Here is a 22,225-nt window from a genome sequence, read left to right as displayed (position 1 = left end):
AAAGTAGGACAGAGGGCAAACAAACTCGCGAAAGAAAAGAAGCTGTTAAAACATCTGTGAACTTGATTCAATTTTGCTATCAAATTATATCTAATGATGGCACCAAAGGGAAACAAGTACAGAATGAATTCGAATGGTTGACGTCAACAGCCACGAGATGACTCAACGAAGTTCATTCTAATTAAAGTTTGGTAAAGCGGGGGTGGGATAGTTGGCAAATCTAGAATGTTAACATGAGTATCTCGCGATCAAATTATCACGATAAATACTTCGATAAAGGTTATGATACTTCCGATGAAAGTCCAGTCAAATGGGTTATAAACGGTTCCTGTATCGATTACTTTCTCGTTCATGTATTAGACCCAAATAAAGACATAAAATGAACTAATAATCAAACACTATATCGAGGGTTGACATATTTATATTATATTAAAATTAATAAGTACTGAAAAAAAGCAATGACCATAAAATATTTAATCAAAACGCACTGGAAAAACTTTGTAGTGCCACGTGACGATTATTTCAAGAAGATAATTAATTTGGAATTATAGGATTTGATGAATGAAATTATAAAAATCCAAGCTGAATAACGCGAGTGCCGAGGATTTCATAAATCTTGAATATTGACTATAAAAGTTAGAGGATATAAAAGAGGAAAAGTATTAAAATGTCATATTTCGTAAACTGATTAAAAATATTAATTACTGGAAAAAGTTTAAGAAACGCTGTTAGAAGTAATAAAATAGTTAATGTAGATGAAAATTTCTTCTATAGGGTAATAATGAAATATTTTTCTCCCAGCAAATAATTATTTCTTAGTGACAAAAGAGTTCATTGCTGAGTTCGATTATTTTTTAGCTGATAAAAATGCGATAAATCATCATTAATGAAAGTAAAATCGTTAAATATGATGCAATGCCAATTTTGTTAATTTTTCTTTGAATTTATCCCATACACACCATTTATATTTTGCAATAGTTACAGACAGCAAAAGAACGGTATTCTTATTTTGGTTTAGTTGACTATGACAGAGCACACTATGGCGTTAGCTTAAGAAGCGGGATTCCTCGTAGAGGACTAAAAACGCCGCTTTGGACGTAATTTTAATTACTTGTTTTGATTCAGTATATTTTTATCTTCACAAAACAAGTTTGTTTTTGTCCTTCTGTTAATAAGAATACTGAAGATTTTTAGCCTAAAGGAACGATAGCCGAGAAGGGCTATGAATTTAGAAATTACACACTGAGATAATGCTATTGTTATTTTTCCCGAGGCTTAAATAAAAATCGTGTGTCATAAAATTATAAATGGCACGTAGTTGGGTAACCCAGTTTCTCGTGAATTTTATACGAATGAAATGCAACATTCAATTCAATTCAATTTGACACAACCTATTGACGTCAATGATGACGCTTGGATCATTGAGAGCAATGTTGCCGCGCAAGGTCTAACATAAAAAAAGAGGTTGGCTGCGCCTTTGAGTGCGTGGCGTTGCTGGAATTCGACTTTCCTCCCTTTTGGCAACTGATTTCACAATTCTGAGAAAGGACATAACGTGCGACGCGAGCCACATCAAAACATTGCGAGAGCCACGTATGGCTCCAAGCTACGAGTTGGGTATTCTCTGCTCCAAATTCCGCTGAAGTGTTCAAACTATTAGGAAATTTGCATTCCTTCTTACGCCTGCTCAGTGCTGATGAGGAGGAAACGTGCGATGCTGTATAACCCCCCCCCAGTAGAATCCCAGGTTGCATGTCGTCCTTGTGGCCTATCCCAGTAGCAGTGGTTGTCTCCAGCGCGGTGCTGCAATATGATGCACGAAACCCTGACATCCAGCAGAGTTTGAATCCAGCAGGAATCCAGCAAATTTTGAGATTCAAGTCCTGGACAGTATCTGCTATCGATTTTTATAGTCAAGTGCCTAATGAGCTAATGAAATGCCAAGTAGACCCGACTGATATGGCACAAAGTAATCGTTGTCAGAGTATCACCTGTTATCCATCTTATGCTTTTATCATGTGTTATAGATTGAAAAGACCTATTCATATGTTCTATTAAGTTCAAGGAATACACCAAATTAAGGATTTTGTTATTTCACTTACATCTCGGTTTCTCCCCTTCGGGGCTTACCATGTTTCCTACTGTGCAACCTAATTTAGAAAATAATAAGATGATCGATTGATTTCTGAAGTTTCAGGAAATAAAAGTGATTAACCATAAGAAAAATCAAGTATGTAATTTTCAATATGTGAATAACGAGTGCTTTTGAAATTACTAAACAAAATTTACAGGGTAAGGTTTTTGTAGTTTTTTTTTAGGGGAGATTTAAATTATCAGATCCGTGGTTGTTGTGATTTATCTCATTTATCTGATAATAATATCAGAATAAGTTTACAAAATTCATCGTGGCAAGTAGTGCAAGATTGCACCTGTCGTTGGCAAGAGCCTTGTGCACTATACAGGTGACTTTGCTTAGTTTCCCCCCCTCCAATTTTGAAGGAGAGCAAGCCGGGCGTACGGCTCCTAGGATTTTTCACCCCTCTTTTCCTACCACCAACCACTCGAGATGACTTTCAGTTCGCAGCATATTTAGAGTGTCCCTATGCCATATAGACACTATACATTTACATAAAATCCCTGCCTTCTCCGATATTCAAACTCGGGCCCTTCGTTACGGCAGTCAGCGTCGCTAACCATTATCATAGTTGGGCGGCAATATCAGATCAGCTTTCCGTATTCTAAAGTATTATTTACTTATAATATAATATATTTTTTTCCCTTTCTACATGCCTTAGCATGTCCGGCGCTGGTAATCGAAAGTTCCGAACACAGCGAGAGTACTGGTGATTTTTTCACGTTTCCTGTCCCTAAAAATTCTAAATGCTCTATATAAAATAATTGAGAAAATTAAGTATTAAAATAGTTAAAATAATTTCTTTCCATCTGCCATATTATTCTTTATGATTCATTAAAATTGGATTAATATTACATTAATAAGCCGACATTCCGCCATTCTGCGATCGTATTTTTCTTTTAGAGACTCAAAGAGTTCTGAATAAGTTAAACCAACAAATCGATAGCTTGTTATCACCAATATTTGTCTTTTTTAAGAGATGCACCTCCAGAGACAACCAAAATCGCTTGGAACCGTTTGTGATTCTCATAGAGAGGACTTCCTGCAGTTAAAACTTTACTCAGACAGGCGCGAAGAAAGATTTCTTTCTAATATAAATTACGAGGAGCAAAGGATAACTACCGAACTGACACTTTCTTTTTAATTGTTGATCAATTTCTTGCCGAATTAGAAAACATGATGTGTTGAAATGATATCCTGATATATCGTATATTAGGAATTTTATTAGATTTAAAACATTTAACGACTAAAAAGTTTAGAACTTTTGGCTTGTTTTTGTAAAAATACTTCGTAGGCATTAAAGTCTTATTGAAGGATGTATTCATTTACAAGAACGTTTAATATACATATGTAAGCAGCCGCCCAGACGGTATAGTGGATAGGGGAGGTAAACCGCTAAGTTGGCTTCCAACCCAGGTAAAGATACCCATGCAGAATTGCTTACCAACTCGGCGGGAGTCAACCACTAGCTCCCGGCTGAGCAGACGACATTCATAAAATTCAAAAAAGAGATATACATATGCATACAAGGTACTTGAAGAAGAGTACAACAATGTAGAAAGAAATATATACATATGCATACAAGGCACTTGAAGAAGAGTACAATCAAAATATATGTATATACATATAAATACAAACACATATACAGATATATACCTACTTACACACATAAGTATTTCGAAACAAATAAAAGTATACATACTCTCACTCATATTGATATATACACCCATACACATACGTTATCATGATAGTTAAAGTTTACAAGAAGCATGCAATTGTGGTACGCGTGATCTTTAGTATAAATTACGTATCATGAATAAAAGATATAAACATGTACAGATACATTACAGCATTCAGATACAGTACGAACTTTATGTATGAGAACCTGGCACAACATAAATACAAAATTACATATTGAACATACATATCACATACTCTGTTGCTGACATATTGAGCTAGCTTACATAGACTTTTACGACTAATATCTTCCAGTGCCAGAAGAGTAATTGCTAGTACAGTAGTCAATTATTGTTTTCAGTTTCTGCTGGGCAACTCTTACTTTGTAGAGTCTGGAACCAATTTGGACAGAATCTGGCTCCTGGTTGCTTGAGGCTGTTAAGTGCTGTGTGTAGGCAGGAGAACACAAAATTATCTGAATGACCCTCCTCCCCACATTCACAGTTACCATTCTCTCTCAAGCCAAAGCGGCAGAGGTATGAAGGAAAAGGCCCATGACCAGTGAGGAAATACGTCATGTAATTGCTATTAGTTTCGATTATTGTCTTGATCTTGGGAATGAGATTGTAAACACGTCTCCCTGTGGAGGCTTGATCCCAACGTTCTTGCCATATTCTTAAGAGCTGATGGAATGTCCGACTCTTTAGGTCCGAGACTGGCCTAAGGGTCGGGACTTCTCGCAAAGTGGATGAATCCGCTGCTTTTTTTGCAACAACACCTGCTCTCTCATTTCCTTGTATTCGCGTATGAGCGGGGACCCAGATGAGTGAGAGTCTTTGCGAAGCAGGCATGTGGGTTAGAATGTCTCTAATGCTGCTCACGATAGGACTGCGAGAACGAATTCCAGCTATCGCAGCGAGGCTTGAAGCTGAGTCTGTGTAGATGATATTGGGCACTGTGAGATTATTCTTCAGATGCAGAAGAGCTGCCTTGATTGCTATGAGCTCCGCCTGAAAGACAGAGTTTTCAGAAGCGAGCTTTCTTTTCCACTCATACGTTAAAGCTCCTCCAGAAAGTATACAGTATCCGCTTCCCGTGTCCCCTGGAGTTTTAGAGCCATCAGTGAAAACACGATTTTCAAATCCCGCGTACTGTGTTCTATTAAAGTAGATAGTGGCCAGAAGGTTATTTTTAGCATGGTGGCAGGGAGCTTGCGGTATGTGATGCTCATAATTAGTATGGATATGGATTTGTCCCCAGAGACTCATAGTGTGTCGTACTTACGTTAACTACTGCAGCCTCTCGTTCAGCTAACAAGTCTAGAGGCGGCGTGCCTGTGATATTTGTAAGGCTGCCGTGGACGTGGTACGATAAGCCTTGCAAATGAGAAGAAGCTGGTGTCGCTGTATAGAGAGTAGTGAATGTCTCATTTGGGAAGAGATGTTAGTTCCCCAAATAGCAGCGGCATACAGAATAATTCTTTCCACCACTGTTTTGTACCATATTCTAAGCAAGTGGCATGGGATACATCATCTTAACGAGGTTGTTGATCGCATGGAAGTAGTCAGTCTATTGATTCTTAAATTTAAAGAAGAGATGTGTGGTTGCTTGGAAAGTCTATTATCTATTACTACTCCTAGGTACTTAAGTTGTTTAACACATTTAATGGAGGACCCCAAGAGTTTAAGACAGGGGTTTCTACGTAATGGAGAGCCTCCACTAATTATGAGTGCTTGTGTTTTAGGCACCGAGAGTTTCAGTTTATGCTCTCTCATCCAGTCAGCAAATAAATTTAGGCTATCCTGAGTATGCGTTTCAAGGTCGCTTAGACCTGCTACAATGAGTAAAAGTCGTCTGCGTATGCTAAAAGCCTTACTCCTTCTTTGTTTTCAAAGACTGCAAAAACTGAATTAGCAACTATGTTCCAAAGAATGGGTCCAAGACACGAACCTTGCGGATATCCCCTCTTAAGACACTTCCTTACCAATTCTCTGTCTAACGTCATTAAAACTTGTCTTTTGTCAAGATAGCTGCGAATCAGGTGTCTTATGGAAGCAGATCATTTGAGGGCATCCAAACTGTTCATGATGTCGGGCCACCACAGCGAGTCGAAAGCTCCTTGAATATCGAGGGATACGACTGCTGTGTGCCTATCTTCCATTTTGTTAGTGAGTATTATATCCGACAGCTGACTCAATGCGTGCTCCGTGGACATACCTGGCTTGAAACCGAATTGATTTTGATGAATGCTTTTAGGTCGCTCAATGAAGTACACGAGTCTGCCGAGTACAACTCGCTCAAGTAATTTACCCAGAGGAGGCAGGAGACAAACTGGCCTACATGAGGATGGAAGGAAAGAGTCTTTTCCTGACTTTAGAAAAAGGGCCAGTTCGGCCGTCTTAGTACCAGGGGAAAATACCGGAGACGCCAGCATGCAGTCAGAAAAGACAAGATTAAGACTGGGAATTTTTGGAAGATGGTTTTAATCACTTGATTATCTACCCCATCCGGAACTGGTGCTTTACGAGGTGAGAGTGCTTTTATGACGCGGTCAACCTTTGCTCTGGACGGAGGTGGTTCAGTGTCTTGCATACCAAATGTAGAGTAATGCTCAAAATTATGTCGTAGGGAACGATGCTTTTCCGGGTCTTCATCCGGATTGTCATCAGAAAAGATACTGTCAAGGAGAAATTTGGCTACCTCTGCTGTTGAATTGGCAGTGGGACGGATACTCCGTGGAAGTAAGGTAGCCTGAACACTTTATTCATCGAGATTTTGTAAGCTTGTCCATAAGAATGCGTAGTTTCGGTACAAAAAGTTCTCCATGAAGGTATATGTGTTTTTTATAGATGGCACACGCCCTCCTAAAGTCCTGCATACGTAAGTTTTTAAGAGCTTGTTCTTGGGTGACTTGCGCACGCCTTCATAAAGCTCTTAGACGGCTTCGTTCTTTTTGTAGGTCTTGTGTCCACCAGTGTGTTCTAGGGTTGCTCTTATACGCTTTGGTTTTGTAAGCTGTACGACAAGCTACGTCAATCGTCTGGATGAGTTGATCATACGCTTAATCGAGGGTTTGCTGATTATAGCTGCTATTGAGCAAAACAGTAATGTACGAGACTCTAGGTGCAAAGCATTCTAGGAACTTTTTGTGACCTCCATATATAGCCTTGTAACGTTTTCTCACCAAGTGGATAGGGGAGCCTACTGTGATACCGAAGGGCCCGGGTTCGAATCCCGTAGAAGGCATGGTTGTAACTCACAGCCCCTTTCGCAGGAAGTAAAGGTGGCCCACCTTTTATATGCTTCCAGAATAAAGTGGCTACCACTTCCTGCCTTAGCAGAAGTCAAGCCCAAGTCGGCTTAAATGCCCGCCAATGGAAAAAAATAATAATATGTAAGCAGTTTATGCAACAGGACACAAAAGAACGAGTCTTTTTACTCATGTACTTATATATATGTTGATCTAAAAAAAGAATATATTTATGTACAATTTGTATGGCTAAGATGTTTGTGAAAGATTCTCCCTCCCCTCCCCATGCAGGTGAAATAATATTCTTCACCGTCTGATGTGCATGCTGTTGTTGGGCTGCAATATGACGCACGTTGGGCTGAATGTTATCGTAAGAGAAGTGAGGTATGTCACAACAACAACAGCAGTAATTTGTCCACAAAAGACACAGGCCCACCAGCCGTCGGGCAGTAACGTCGCTGAATACTTTAGTTCGGTCCGGGGTACGAAACCCGGAGAACGGGTTGGCTTCATGCGCGTTTCCGTTGTTTTCTCCATTCGTAACCTGTATACGAGGCAGTTTCGGTTAGAAAGATCTCCACAAAGGCAGATCCCTCTCCTTAGGCAGAATGCCCTCGAGTGTTTTGCCATAATTAAATAAATCAAACCAATAAACAACAAAAGAAATATCTTTCATTACCAGATAACCTTCGTATGTTCTCCTGTAGTCAATTAAACAAAGGAAACGCAAACACCCTACTCTACATTCTTAGCACCGAGACAAAAGATAAGCCTAGGAAATCGTTTTTTTCCAAAAATGACTGTCTGTTGGAAAAACTAAAACGCATGAATGGAGATTTTAAGCAAAAGTGGAAGTTTTTTTAAAGCTTTCATGCTCTTCTTGAGCCTTCTGATGTTAGGAAAAGAAACATTATTTTATAAGAGCCATTTTGAATCAGCATAATTAAGTACACACGAACATATAAAATCTGATATAATAATAACAATATACGTTTGAAAAAAAAATATATTACATTTTTTGGTGGTTTGAAGCAAAGAAGTAATTTTTTTAAGGATGGAATTATTAAGTAACACAGAAGTTTGAACTAACCAAAAACGAATATACGTCAGGCAGATCGGGAAATAAATTAATATTTAAGAAGAATGTATTCCTTTTAATTGTACCAAAGCTCCTTTAGAATCTAGTCTGTTCCAAGCAATTGCACATCAGCGTCAAAAAACTCGAATCCATGGCATTTCAAATTATTTTTAGAACTTTTAGTGTGTAATCGTTGGCTTTTGCCTTCAGACGCAATATTTAAATTGAAATTTACTTTAAAACTTCAATGAAATTATTGATAATTCATTTTCAAGTTATGGCATTTGCAACATCATCGATATATGGCACTGTTATACTCTTGTAATGCATATATAAAATTCACTTGTACAAAATACCAAGATATCTTTGCTTGGGAAGCGCATGATGGACAGCTGATGATAGCGAAGCTGATTTTGCGGCGTGGAACAAACACAGCTTTTAAATCAAAAATGTTCGACGCCGTCATTCCTCTTATAAGAACTCTTACAGAAGGCTAGTGAGTAGGGTTTGGTTTCATTTGATTGATTCGTTTATGGCAAGGCACTCGAGGGCTATCTACCTGAAGGGATGGATGCCTTCGTGGAGGACTTTCTAATTAAAACTGGCTCGTATACACATAGAGAAATATACACATAGCTCGGATACACATAGAGAAAATCACGAAAACACCCATGCAGCCAGCCGGTTCGCGGAATTCGAACCTCAAACCGAACTACCAGTATTCAGTGACTTTTATTGCTCGGACGGCTAGTAAGTACGAACATTAGCTGGTAATTAATTTTGACGGTCGGGTATTACCCTTACTTTTACCCGCACCTGTCGAAAGTTATCATTTTTTATTACCTCATAATATTTCTTTTAGTCATTTCCCTGTCTCATTTTAACTTATTTCTCTCGCAGAAGTTCTTATGTAAGGATCTTAAGTTTTACTAACGTTTATTTTATTTTAAATCTTTACTATCACTTCTTATTTTCTACTTCCGGCCAGAATTATAAGCGTTAAGGTTTTTATGCAAAGTTTGTCTGGCGAACGCCAAGTATTTAAGTTGTGGCTTTTTGCCAAGCGAGAGAGAGGAAGCAGTGAGTCAAAGCAGGCCGCTTACCTTAGAAGTTACGCAGTTGCTGTTTGCCTTCCAGGCCAGAGGTTTTAATCCTCTTGATAAATTTTAAAACGTATTGTAGTGTTCACAGTTCTCTGTACTACATACGCTTCCTGTTAATATAAGGCCAATCTTCCACGTTTATTAGTTTAAAGTTAAATTATAGTTTTATTTTTATACTTTTACGTTAGACCCCAAGTAGCGGGTCAGTGTATTCCGAAGTACGGAAGTTATTGTATATAGAGAAAAATGAACGGTTTTGTATACCCTTCATGCGTATCCTGTCTACTTACCACAATTAGTGAACATAGCTTTAGTAAGCTCTCTGTTCCGAGTCAGGTCCTTGTATGTTCCCGAAGAAGGTAAGAAGGAACATTGAACCTGATAGTGGCGCCCAACGAAGAAGAATAACCATGGCCGAGTTTCAAGAAGAACCTGTGCTGCCTGCAGAAACGGCTCAGAATCCAGAAATGCCAGCTGCCGCCCTGGAAGGATTTGGTTACATCGTCCAGACCATGCGCGCTTCGATGAAACCAGAAGCAACATTTAATGGAAACTCACCGGTAACCAGTTTTTTGGAAAAATTGGATGACCACTTCATGCTCTACTCCGTGCACGAGTTTCAAAAAGTTACCTTAGCTACCAGCGCTTTGAGGGGCCAAGCGCTTAACTGGTTCAAATGTATAGGCAGAAGTCTCTTGGGTCAAGCAGGATGTCCCACCTATACTTACGAAAATTTCAAGACTGCCCTACTAAGAGCCTTCCCTGTTGTAAGGGATCGTGCGAAATTAGAAACGGAACATTTCAGTATATATCAACAAAGAATCGAAAACCTCTCGAGCTTTATTTTAAGAAAAATTCACGTTTTCAAACTCTTGTATGGAAACCGTCCGGATCCTGAAATAATTCAAGTGATTTTGCCGAGGTTACTGCCCCAAGTGCAAGACTTTATTGAATTAAGAAATCCGACTACACTGGAAAAGTTATTTGAGCTAGCAATCCAGTTTGAAAGTAGAACAACGGCGGACGTCGAAAGAAGACGTCAATATCAACAGCGAAACCAATTTGGTACGCCAAGACTACAGCAAACTCAAGCACACGGCTACGGAGAAAAAGCGAATCAGTGGGCAAGGAAACCCGAGCATTCAAGAAAAGCCGGTGAACGTCGACAGTTCAATAGCAACCCAGGAAAAAAGTCTCAAGGCCAGTGGAAAAAGAAGGAAAGCACGGAAAGGAAAAATAATTTAAACTAAAACGGATTTCTGCTGACGAGAGGGTGCGGAAATCCGAAGGCCACGAAAACCCCTCTTCCTACAAGTTAAATACAGTAATGGTGAAAAATTTGACTCTTCCGAAGATTGAAGTCTTGGTGAATAATATCCCAGCCACCGCACTCCTGGATACCGGCGCGCAGTGTTCCTGTGTGGCAGAAGATTTTTTTAGGAAGTATTATCGCAAATACAGCATATATAATGCGGATAATACGACAGTGTTAGCGGCGCAAGGAGAAAAATGTAAGTGCGTAGGTAAAGTACCTTTGTATATCCGTATCAAGGACGAACAAGTAAAGGTGATGTTTTTTATAGTAAAGAATCTGCAAGGACATTTAATTTTAGGAATAGATTTTCTTTCAGAAGCACAAGCTACGCTGGATTTTAATGAAGTGTCCCTTAAGCTGACAATGAAACCAGTTCGTACAGAAAACGCTGAACCGCCGATGTTAAAACTTGACCACCTCCCTAATGACGAGCAAGGAAGAATCCGACAAGTGGTAAGTGAATTTGCTTCGTTATTTAGTGATATTCCAGGATTTACTCAGGTTACTAACCATAGTATTGACACCGGAGATGCAATGCCAGTTCGTCAAAAACCATACCGGTATGATAAGAATAAGGAAAAAATTATAGAATGGCATATTACCGATATGCTACGTAAAAGGATCATAACGCCCATCCCAAGTAGTTATGCTAGCCCGGTGGTTTTATGTAAGAAAAATAATGACTATCCTTTGACGCATCCAAAAAGATGGAGATTCGCTATTGATTACCGTAAATTAAACTCCTTAACTAAATATCCGGTATATCCGTTACCGATTATAGAAGAAATTCTAAGGAACATAAAATCAACCAAATTTATGACGACTTTAGACTTAACGACTGGTTATTTTCAAATAGGGGTTAGGCATGAGGACGTGCCAAAGACTGCTTTTATAACCAAGTCTGGCACTTATGCATTTTTGCGTATGCCGTTTGGCCTTTCAGGGGCCCCGGCAACATTTCAGCGATGCATGGACATTGTGTTAAGACCTGTTCTTGGAAAGTCCACATTTATCTATTTAGACGATATCATTATTACTAGTGATAATCTCGACCAACATGTACAGGTGTTTTCTTTATTAAATGAGGCCGGTCTAAAAGTTAATGTCGAAAAGTGCAAATTTGCAGCCCCTGAATTAAAATATTTAGGTTACAAAATATCTCAGAAAGGAATAGAGACAGACGAATCAAAAATAATTCCTGTACAAAAGTATCCGACTCCAAACACGGCGAAGAAGCTCTCTTCTTTTCTAGGACTTTGTTCATATTATAGGTCCTTTATAAAAGATTTTGCGGCTATCGCTGAGCCATTATTAAAATTAAAAAGGAAAAAGGCAAGATTCTCGTGGACGGCCGAAGCCAATAGTGCTTTCGAAAAATTAAAACAAGCATTAACGCAAGCCCCTGTGTTGAAATTTCCAGAAAAGGATGAGAATTTAGAAATTTCAGCGGATGCTTCGGATTATGCGGTAGGAGCGGTACTTTCGCAAAATCAGCAGCCCGTGGCATTTTTTAGCCGAACTTTAAATCAAACACAAAGAAACTATTCCGCGACCGAGAGAGAGGCACTTGCAGTTCTGTTAGCAGTGCAAAAGTTCCGAGTCTATTTTCGAAAGGCGCCGATAACAGTGTACTCTGATCATGCGGCGGTAACTAGATTGTACTCAGGGAAAAATTTATCCCCAAGGTTAATAAGATGGGCACTCAAGCTGCAAGAATATAATCTGGTAATCAAGCATACCCCTGGAAAGGAAAATATCGTAGCAGATGCCCTATCAAGAATTAAAATAGACGAACAAGGTAATACAGTAAAGGTGGCAATGCCTACAGCATGTACAATAAATTCCCGAGAAACTGTAATAACCGAACTGGGTAAGGATCCTGAGTTTGGAAGCATTTATGAGTATTTGAAGGATCCTGAAAATTTTAGCCGCCAAGATATTGTGGCGATAAGAAATAGGGCGGCCCATTACGAACTAATAGATGGTCTATTATTCTATACAAAAACTACGAATTCCAACAACGAATTTCGACCTGTTATCCCAGCTAGTCTTAGATTAAATATCCTGCAGGAGCTCCATGACAGCCCTTTAGCTTCGCATGCTGGTATTCGAAAAACTATCCAACGCGTACGCGAGGCAGTCTACTTTCCTGAACTGCAAAAGTTAACAAGGGCGTATGTCCAGTCCTGCCCAACATGTCAAGCAGTTAATTATATTAATTTCCGCCCGGCCGGGTTTCTAAATAGTATTAAATCCGAATTTCCAAATGAAATAATTGGCATCGATTTATTGGGCCCTTTCCCAAAAAGTCAGTTAAATAAAAGTCGCTATCTCCTTGTTATGGTTGATCATTTTAGTAAATGGACCGAAATTGTTCCCTTAAAACGAGCCTCCGCGAAATTAGTTACTGATTCTATTTTAAATAAATATATTTTAAAATACGGGGCGCCCCTAAAAGTTATATCGGATAATGGTCCTCAATTTGTAAGTAATATATTTGAAGACATGTGCCAAAAACTGGGCATACGTCATTTAAAAATGGTCCCGTATCGGCCGCAATCAAATATAGCGGAACGGGTCAATAGAAATATAGTGAAAATTATCCGTAGTTATGTTAAAAATTTTCATAAAAGCTGGGATAACTATGTCAATGAATTTGCTTTCGCCCTTAGGACCGCAAAACATGATACAACGGGCAAAACTCCTGCTGAGTTATTTCTAGGCAGAAAGATTATAACACCGTTAGATAAATTATTTTATGTGCAACAAAGAGCCCCAGAATTTAAAATGGGTGATATAGAAAAACTAATTAAGGAAGCAAAGAAGAATACGGAAGTAGCACAAAGAAAACAGAAGCTCTATTATGATTTGAAACGACGGGGAGTAACTTATAAAGTAGGGGATGAAGTTTTAAAAATTAAGCATTCACTTTCTTCAGCACCAGAAGATAAAACTGCCAAATTTTTTCCACGATTTGAAGGACCATATGTTATAGAAAAAATAACTCACGCTGTAGTAGTGTTAAAAGCCAGAAATGGTGAAACCTGTTCCGCAAACATTAATCAAATCAAGCCCTACTTCGATCGTAATAAAATGCAAATATTTTCAGATCTTTTGCAGGATCCGGCACGGCAGACACCGCAGGCACAAGCTCCAGAGGTGGGAAAACGACAAGTACAAGGGCAAGCCAATAAGAGGCAGGAGCAAGTGAAAAGAAAATTGCCCCGCGGAAAAATTGAAGGTAGCAAGAAAAAGAAGCCGTTCCACCGTCCAGAAAAGAGAGTTCACGAACACCCCCAGAATGAAGAAGGGAGAAGGACGACGTATGTGAAGAGAACCAGGAGATATGACGGCAACTATAACCCGGCTCTAAAACGGAAGATCTACTCATCCGACAGGACTCTCCGCAGCAAATGTCGCCGAACTGCGGAAGGGCCATCAGCGGCGGAGGAAAAAGTACAAGGAAAATTTGAACGGCCAGCAACGAGGTCCAAGCAAGAACACGAAAGAAGTTTCCCGGTTCCGCCAACACCAGCTGCCATCAAACGGCCAAGACCACAAGCAGAGGAGAAAAAGAAGGTATTCAAGGGTGGCCGAACTGGTGAAAAAAGGAAGCTTCCAGAAGAAAGCACTGAAGGGCGAGCCCGTACAAGAAGGAGGATAAATCAAACAACTATCTGCACTGCCGTTAAGGACTGGGCCCAGAAAAGAATGTCCGAATATCACAAAGATAAGTAAAATTTTATGTTACTTTGCAAACTTAAGTTAATCTTTCATTCTTACTGCAAGTGGCAGATTTCAAGAAGTTTTACCTCATGCGAGGTCTACCTTTATCGCCAAAAGGGCGAGAAATCAGTTGTTACCGATTTTGATATTATGTTTTTCAATTACTCGCGCGTAAAACTAAAGTTGATGTATAATAGCGTTGTGTAAAGACTTAAATATTGAAAAAAGTTATTGTATAAATTTTATTTAAAACATTCTAGCAAGAGAGAAGTTTTAGTCTGAAAGACTTTTTGAAATGTAGTATTTCAATGTAGAAAGAATTGGCACTTGCTTTGAAAAGAATAGAAGTTAACAATGTACTACTAATGTATGTTTTCAAATGTGTAAAATTAACGGCATATTGATATGTTCTTATATACAATGTGAACTGTTATTTTAAATGTTAAGAAATACCGCGATATGGTAAAAGTGAATGTTAAAATTTTTTTATTCGTGTGACTGTAAAAAGACTAAAGCATGGCGAATATGTGTTAAAGGTTGAATGATGTAGTTAGGCTCTCTGACGCTACACTTCAGAGTTAGCCACTTTCAGAATAGTACCTCAGGGTTTAGAGTTGAAATTAGGGTGTGTTAAGAGGTCTTGTTATGTTGAATTTTAACACGTTAGTGTTTTGATTGTAGGAGGAAGTGTGGAACACGTAGACAGAAACACATTCGTGTTTGGTGTTCTTTTACAACACATGTCAGAGAGCACGGGGAGAGATAATTAAAATAGTCATGAATGAAATAAGAATGTTAAGAGAAGTATAATTGTATATGTTACTTGCCATTTCATTGTGTAACATTTCATTAAACTAGTTTTCCTTCCAGATCTCTGGAAGGAACCAGAATTGAATAAAAGCTCCTGTTTAGATGCAGTACAGATGAAAAAAAATTGTTGTATATCCTGGGAGCTGCTATTGTAAAAAAAAAAAACAAATTTCTTTCTTTTAAATTTCTAGTTTCTAGCGAAGTATGTTTGTAAAAGATTGGCCTCGCGTTAGATTCTAGAGCTAAAAGTTTTCAACAAGGTCGTTTTAGACCTCAGTTTCAAACTAATTAACTCTGGCGGGAAGTATGTAAGGATCTTAAGTTTTACTAACGTTTATTTTATTTTAAATCTTTACTATCACTTCTTATTTTCTACTTCCGGCCAGAATTATAAGCGTTAAGGTTTTTATGCAAAGTTTGTCTGGCGAACGCCAAGTATTTAAGTTGTGGCTTTTTGCCAAGCGAGAGAGAGGAAGCAGTGAGTCAAAGCAGGCCGCTTACCTTAGAAGTTACGCAGTTGCTGTTTGCCTTCCAAGCCAGAGGTTTTAATTCTCTTGATAAATTTTAAAACGTATTGTAGTGTTCACAGTTCTCTGTACTACATACGCTTCCTGTTAATATAAGGCCAATCTTCCACGTTTATTAGTTTAAAGTTAAATTATAGTTTTATTTTTATACTTTTACGTTAGACCCCAAGTAGCGGGTCAGTGTATTCCGAAGTACGGAAGTTATTGTATATAGAGAAAAATGAACGGTTTTGTATACCCTTCATGCGTATCCTGTCTACTTACCACAATTAATGAACATAGCTTTAGTAAGCTCTCTGTTCCGAGTCAGGTCCTTGTATGTTCCCGAAGAAGGTAAGAAGGAACATTGAACCTGATACTTATATCAAAGTTAAAATGGGCAACTAAGACTTCACAGCTAGAACAATTTTAAATGATAAGAATGTATAAATAACCCAAATGATAAGATAACCAAATTATCTTTACATTTCAAAGATTTTTCGGAATGCAAATACTGTTTCGACAGGTTCTAGGAAAAAAGCCCACAGAAATAATGCTCACAGAAAAATGCTCACAGGTATAAATGCTCACAGGAAAAAAGCCCACGCAGAAATATGCCCACACAGAAAAAAGCTCACATGGGAAAATGCTCACTTAGAAGTATGCTCACACGGAAAAAGCTCACATAGATATATGCTCACATGGAAATAAGCCCACTGATAAATAAAATGTGTCGAAATATCCCTACATTATTGAATCAATAATTAATCGATTTGAACAAAAATTATTTGATCAAACTTAAATAACTACCTTCAAACATATATTTCTATAAATACACATCAAAAGTATGCAAAAATAGAGTAAAGAAACAAAAATTAATTATTAGCAATAGGAAAAAAATGTCGTACAGGGGCAGTGGTATAAAATATTACAGTACATACAAAATTTTACTACAGTTTTCATGCTTTTATTTATCGCCCCTGAAAAGGTTAATGTGAGCATATTTCATGTGAGCTTTTTTCCGTGTGAGCGTATTTCTAAGTGAGCATTTTTCCATGTGAGCTTTTTTCTATGTAGGCATATTTCCTTGTGGGCTTTTTTCCTGTGAGCTTTTATACCTGTGAGCATTATTCTGTGAGAATTTTTCCTGTGGGCATTTTTCCGGTCCCCGTTTCGACAGGTACAGTAATTTTAAAACGAAAGTCTACAAAACCCCTAAAAATTGTAATTACATTTAAGCGCATTTTTTTTTTTTTTTTTTTTTTTTTTTTGTGGTGTGTGTGTGTGTGTGTGTGTGTGTGTGTAATAAATTTGGAAACATTAATAATTGTAACCGGTAAATAATTGGCATTGATTTCACACAATAAAGATGCATATGGTTTCAAGATAATTTAAAAAATTGTTTTTGAGAAGTATGCGAAAATGAAAACTTGTAATTATATTTAACGTATTCCAAGCACTTATGCAAGAGAGGAAAATTTTAAACCTTTCAATGCTACAATCGCATAGATAATCATGAAAGTTTTGAAGTTTATTTGTCATTTATGCTGTTTTTATTAGAAACGGAAAGTCAAAACTATACACTTAGGAAAGGTTAACAGATCTATTAAAACACGTAAAGTTAAAAAAATAATTGATGCACGTATTTGCGATTACAGAGAACGTCATGTAAACTCTACATACCTGTTATATAATTATCTAATATAATTAGAATGCTGCACAAGATAAACAAACCATTAACTAGTTATATTTTTGAATTTATCAATTAGAATCTCAAGAAAGCGCTACTTACCATCTAGATCACTTTTTCTTAAAGCCCAAAAGGGCGTTAACCCGAATGCGCTATTATTAATTATCTGGCGTATCATTTTAAATGTCTTAATCACTTTCCAAACTATTGCCACGAAATATTATCGTCCTGTTTTACTTTTTAAGATTTTAAATCATGAAGAATCTGCGTAAATGTACGTATGCACTGTAAAAAAATGGCGGTACCTAAGGCAATCCAATTTGAATAACGTAGTAATCTACCCGAATATGGGCACCTGAAAGCCCGAATTTCGAATTTGTTTTATTATCTACTTCATATTTTGTAAAACTTTAACGAATTTTTCAATCAAAAGCTCAACTATTTGAAAGCGAGCAGTGGCAACATTGTACGGAATAGAACATGTTTATGTCCAGCACAGAAGAATGTCTATCGGATATCCTAAACATATGCTGTTTTTAAATATGTTTAGCCCAAATGCTTTCGAAACGTGTATATGAATGTAAATGAAAAAAACGCCCATTTGGGCATAATATAAAATCTCAAAGTTTTTCAGTTGTTTTTTTAACCTTTATTTTCTTTCTCTAAAGTTCTTGTAAAGCCAAACTGAAGAATCAATCTTGAAAACGAAGGAATAAACTTATTGCAACTGGCAGGAAAATAACACTTGTAAATGGTACTAAAAGCACGTTTGTGCTCCTAAAGAAATATATGCGGAGCACTATGCTGCTAGAGAAAACGTAAAGTAAAAATTAATAAGCATTTCGTTTACAGTTTTTCTTGAACTGTCGGTGTGGGAAATAATGCTCCTGGAATTTGATTTCCGAATGAATTATGGAAGAAACAATAAACATTAAAGGAAATATTGGATGCGGGAATAAATAATATTACTTATTTATTGGCTTATTTGATTATGGCAAAACACTCGAGGAGAGCTATCTGCCTTGGAAGAAGTATGCCTTCGTGGAGTACTTAATAAGGGAACCTGGCTAGTATACACGTTACAGATTTGGTAAATTACGAGAAAAACTCATGTAGCCAGCCGTTTTGGCGGAATTTGGGTACCGAACCGAACTACCAGTGGTTAGCGAATTTGCCACTCGGCCTTGGTAGGCTTCTAACCTTATAAAGTACTTACGGAAAATCCCGTCGACGACAGCAGACGGTGCCAATCGCGCCAGACCAGAAAAAAAAATTACTAAATACAAGAAAAAACGTTCTATTCTTATTTTCTTTCAAATTTATTATCATAAAATAAATTATTAAATTTCCATTAATTTTTTACTAAGGAGATATAATGTAAAAGTAATTATTTTCGCTAGGTTTTAATTTTTGCGAGAAAATTTAAGTCTCGCGAAATATTTTTAGGAGGTATAATTTTTATAGGAGTCCTTTACTCAAGAACAATAACTAACACGTGTAATCAAGGTTACACCAAACCCAGCGTGTTTGAAGAAGACTTTTCCATTTTCAGCGGAAAGTCGCGTAGTTTGGCGTCTTTTCTTTAACAGGCAAAAATGGTCGACGGGATTTTCCGTAAGTTTCCGTAAGTAAGTATAGAATTCCATTCGAGACAATTTGCGAATGATACATTTGACAAAGTGATACTTGTGGAAACGATACATGAAAGTTCTACTATATTATAATTTAACTAAAGAAGAACATCTTAATTCTTACTTTGTATTCTCAGCAAAGGTGTCTCTTGTTCCCCTGTCAAAGACCATGAAAATGTATTTGCTACACTTTCGTATGGCTGGCATGATCCATATTCCGGAGGCATTGCCTTTCAATTCTTCTTCCCAAGTGTTGAAGTACTTACTTCTTTTCTGCAATTAAAAGAAAATACACGTTATTACTCGGCTTCTCAAACGTGCAGCTGGTAATTTCCATGTAGCTGGTAGGAGAAAGCAGCGAAATTTAATGGTATTTACATGGGTTGTCAGGCCACAAGACCCTGGCCTAAGACATGAGGTATAAGAAACGCCTTAAATCATCCTAACCCTGTTTTTTCCTCATACAGATGAGAAATAGACGAGGCACTGGGGTCCCTTAGCTCTATGCCTAGGGCCATAGTTTGATTTAATCGAGGCCTGGGTTAAGTTTTCGGCATTAACAATATTACATGTAAAGTAAACGTTAATACCCACAAATATACAGGTTGTTCATAAAACACTTTCCCTTAATGCTTTCAGTTTCTGTGAATTCTACTCAATTTCATTTACATGATGCCTATTAGTTTTCGTATACGTTATTTTTAGATTTAATGCTAGTTAAATCTTGCTTATAGGTAATTTACAATGCCTCGCTGCTAATTAAAAATATAAAAACAAACAGCATAATTAAAAATTATCATTTTAGTTAAAATAATCGCTTAGCACTAAATTTCCAGGCGATTCTTTCATAGTAGTACTGAAATCAAGTAGATATAAAAACCCGATGTGGTTACCTCATAACTTCCTTGTATGGCTTATTAAGTTATACGCGTTTATTTGCTGCATTTCATTTGACCGTATTTCCTCGAATTTCATTAGAGATACATTTCTTATTGAATTAATTCAGTTCTCACTTCGCGGCAACGCAAAAATGCGTAAAAACTCAAAACATCGTCATTAAAAATTGCAAAATATGGAAAAGCATAAAACAACAAATACAGTTAAAAAAAACCAATTTTTACAGTTAAAATTAGTTTCTACGCAAAAACAAGCAATTCGGCCAGCGATTAAGAATGCCGATTTTTTCGGTGCACAAAAGTGAAAGTTTATTTTCAGTTCCACTCGGCAAAAAGACATTGAAGGTGCAGAAACTGAATTAACTATTGTTCTGCGTTTCAAATGTAAACAAATGGCGGTTCAGTAGGCTTAAATGGCCACTTCTAAATTGTTGATTATTCTGTAACTTTTGCATGCATATTAACAAAAGGCATAAAAACCACATAATTCAATCACTTTAAAAGCAAACAAAAACAAGGAAGTAAAACTGAATTCATATCTTAAATTATTTATATTTATGTTTAATCAGATCTACACTATTATACTATAAATAATGCTTACATAAAGTGCATCGAAATCCGGGCTGTCGAGTGATGATTAGCTATACAGAACATTTAAAGGAAACCACTGAAGAGGTAATCTACCAGCATGAAAGAGTGCTTCTGAAAGAATATTCCTAGTCTTCATTTTATAAAAAGAAGCGAATTCAAGGGAAAGCTGAGCGATCAACAGGATTTAAAACGCGAAAATAGATGAACAAGGTCACGAAGTCAGGGATGGAAAAATCAGATTTTTCTCTTGGCCGCATTATGATTCGTGATAAGTATGCAACATGCATGCAAAAGATAAATCTACACCTCGTTTCTTTATTTGTTTGCTGGAAGAGACGTTTTGTGGGCTGGCAACTGAGATATATACGCCACACATGCTACATGAAGAAAATACTATGTAGCGATGTAACTATAATGCAAACAGTGATTATGTAGGGTTGGTTAACTGTTACTTATAATAATAATGTACTTTCAAAATGACTCAGAATTTTGTTTACACGAATTAGCAGGTGTTCCCAAATAAAGGATGGTCAATGGTCAAGCTTTCTCTATATATCACAACCAATAGAAGCCTATTCACTCAACCAATCGAAATGAAATTTCAGATATTGTTATTTGAAGGTATGCGCACGAGATAACGTATGCGTACGTATAAGCTTATAGCAGATATGTAAGTTTTAATAAATAAAGGAGAAAAAAGGTTGAGGTTCTAGATCTACGAGTATAATCAATGTATAACAGAAGTAAAAAAGAGAGAGAGAAAACAAAATGAATTGTTAAAGCATTCTGCTATGGAATTCGTAGGAATTTCATTATCTACCAGTGACGCAAAGGAAGAAAATTTAGAACAGCATACGACAGGATGGAATAAAGAAAACAAAAGTGAAGCGACTGGTAAAAGCGACAATGTTTTAAAACATCTACAAGATTGTGATACATTTATGTGTTTCACCAGCACATTTTTCACTTCTGTTATGCAAGATTTTCATAATTGAAATCAATCTATTATCCAGCATATATTTCTAAAATACTTCGAACGTAACTGTTACAGAAACTGGTGAGAAATTACAAATTGTTAAAAAAAGAAAAAAATATATTCTGTTGCATAAAACAAACGGTGAAAAAGCTGAAAGCGAATTGTTGGATTACAGTAATAAAAACAAATTGATTTGTTGCTATGTATGTAGTATACCTTTTTTGGTACTTGTGTATTATTCTATATTATTCCATCGACCGTAAAAAAAGGCGTCAAGTAGCCTGATGTAAAGTCAGTTATGGATACGCTTAACATACCAGCAGACTCATAACATCTGCCCTTTCGGTACGATGCATCTCGGTAAGCAACCTTTTCTTTTTATAAACAAGGATATAAATTAGATGTTCATGTTTTTTTTTGCATTAAAAAAAATTGAAACTTTGGTGCCTCCTTTCTACAGAACAGCAAGTGGTGGATTATTTTCCAAGTTATGAAATTGCTGCCATCGAAAAAATGGGTAATAATAGACACGATATGGTATGGTCAGCTGAAATGACGGACAAAAGAATAACAAGTTATAAAAATTACCTGCGAGAAGTTTATACATCTGAGCTTTCGGTAAACTCAGACGATCTATAGCAGTGCTCCGCAACCTTTTCTCACCTGCGACGCACAAAAAATCTTTCTGGAATTTCGTGGCACACCAAAGAGTTCCGAGTTATCAAGGAAGTGCCGAAAAAATTCAAATGCTGACACACTTACAATCACACACACAACCACACAACACTGAAATATATAAAAACATTTAAAATAGACATTATTAAGGAAAAAAATTGTCATTG

General features: G+C 37.2%; 1 protein-coding gene across 2 annotated transcripts in view; it reads right to left on the bottom strand.

The window, feature by feature from the left end:
• LOC118205698 (sodium-dependent phosphate transport protein 3-like) overlaps positions 1-22,225 on the bottom strand; it is a 100,402-nt gene that overhangs the window by 46,535 nt on the left and 31,642 nt on the right. Inside the window, exons 1-2 of one of the 2 annotated variants that reach the window (XM_085811257.1) lie at positions 20,418-20,567; positions 19,045-19,193 (exon numbers count right to left, since the gene is read on the bottom strand). In XM_085811257.1, coding sequence (XP_085667383.1) covers positions 19,045-19,147 — 103 coding nt within the window. In that variant the 5' untranslated portion in view covers positions 19,148-19,193; positions 20,418-20,567. Of the gene's footprint in view, positions 1-19,044; positions 19,194-20,417; positions 20,568-22,225 lie in introns of those variants that run through there. The other variant, XM_085811256.1, reaches the window with a different exon arrangement.

Source organism: Stegodyphus dumicola, chromosome 2 (assembly GCF_044657685.1).
Source record: "Stegodyphus dumicola isolate Sdum_Otavi_A_Nest chromosome 2, ASM4465768v1".
Classification (NCBI taxonomy): Eukaryota; Metazoa; Arthropoda; class Arachnida; order Araneae; family Eresidae; genus Stegodyphus; species Stegodyphus dumicola.
The sequence above is the reverse complement of the archived record's forward strand: the minus strand, read 5'-3'. Positions and strand labels throughout refer to the sequence as shown.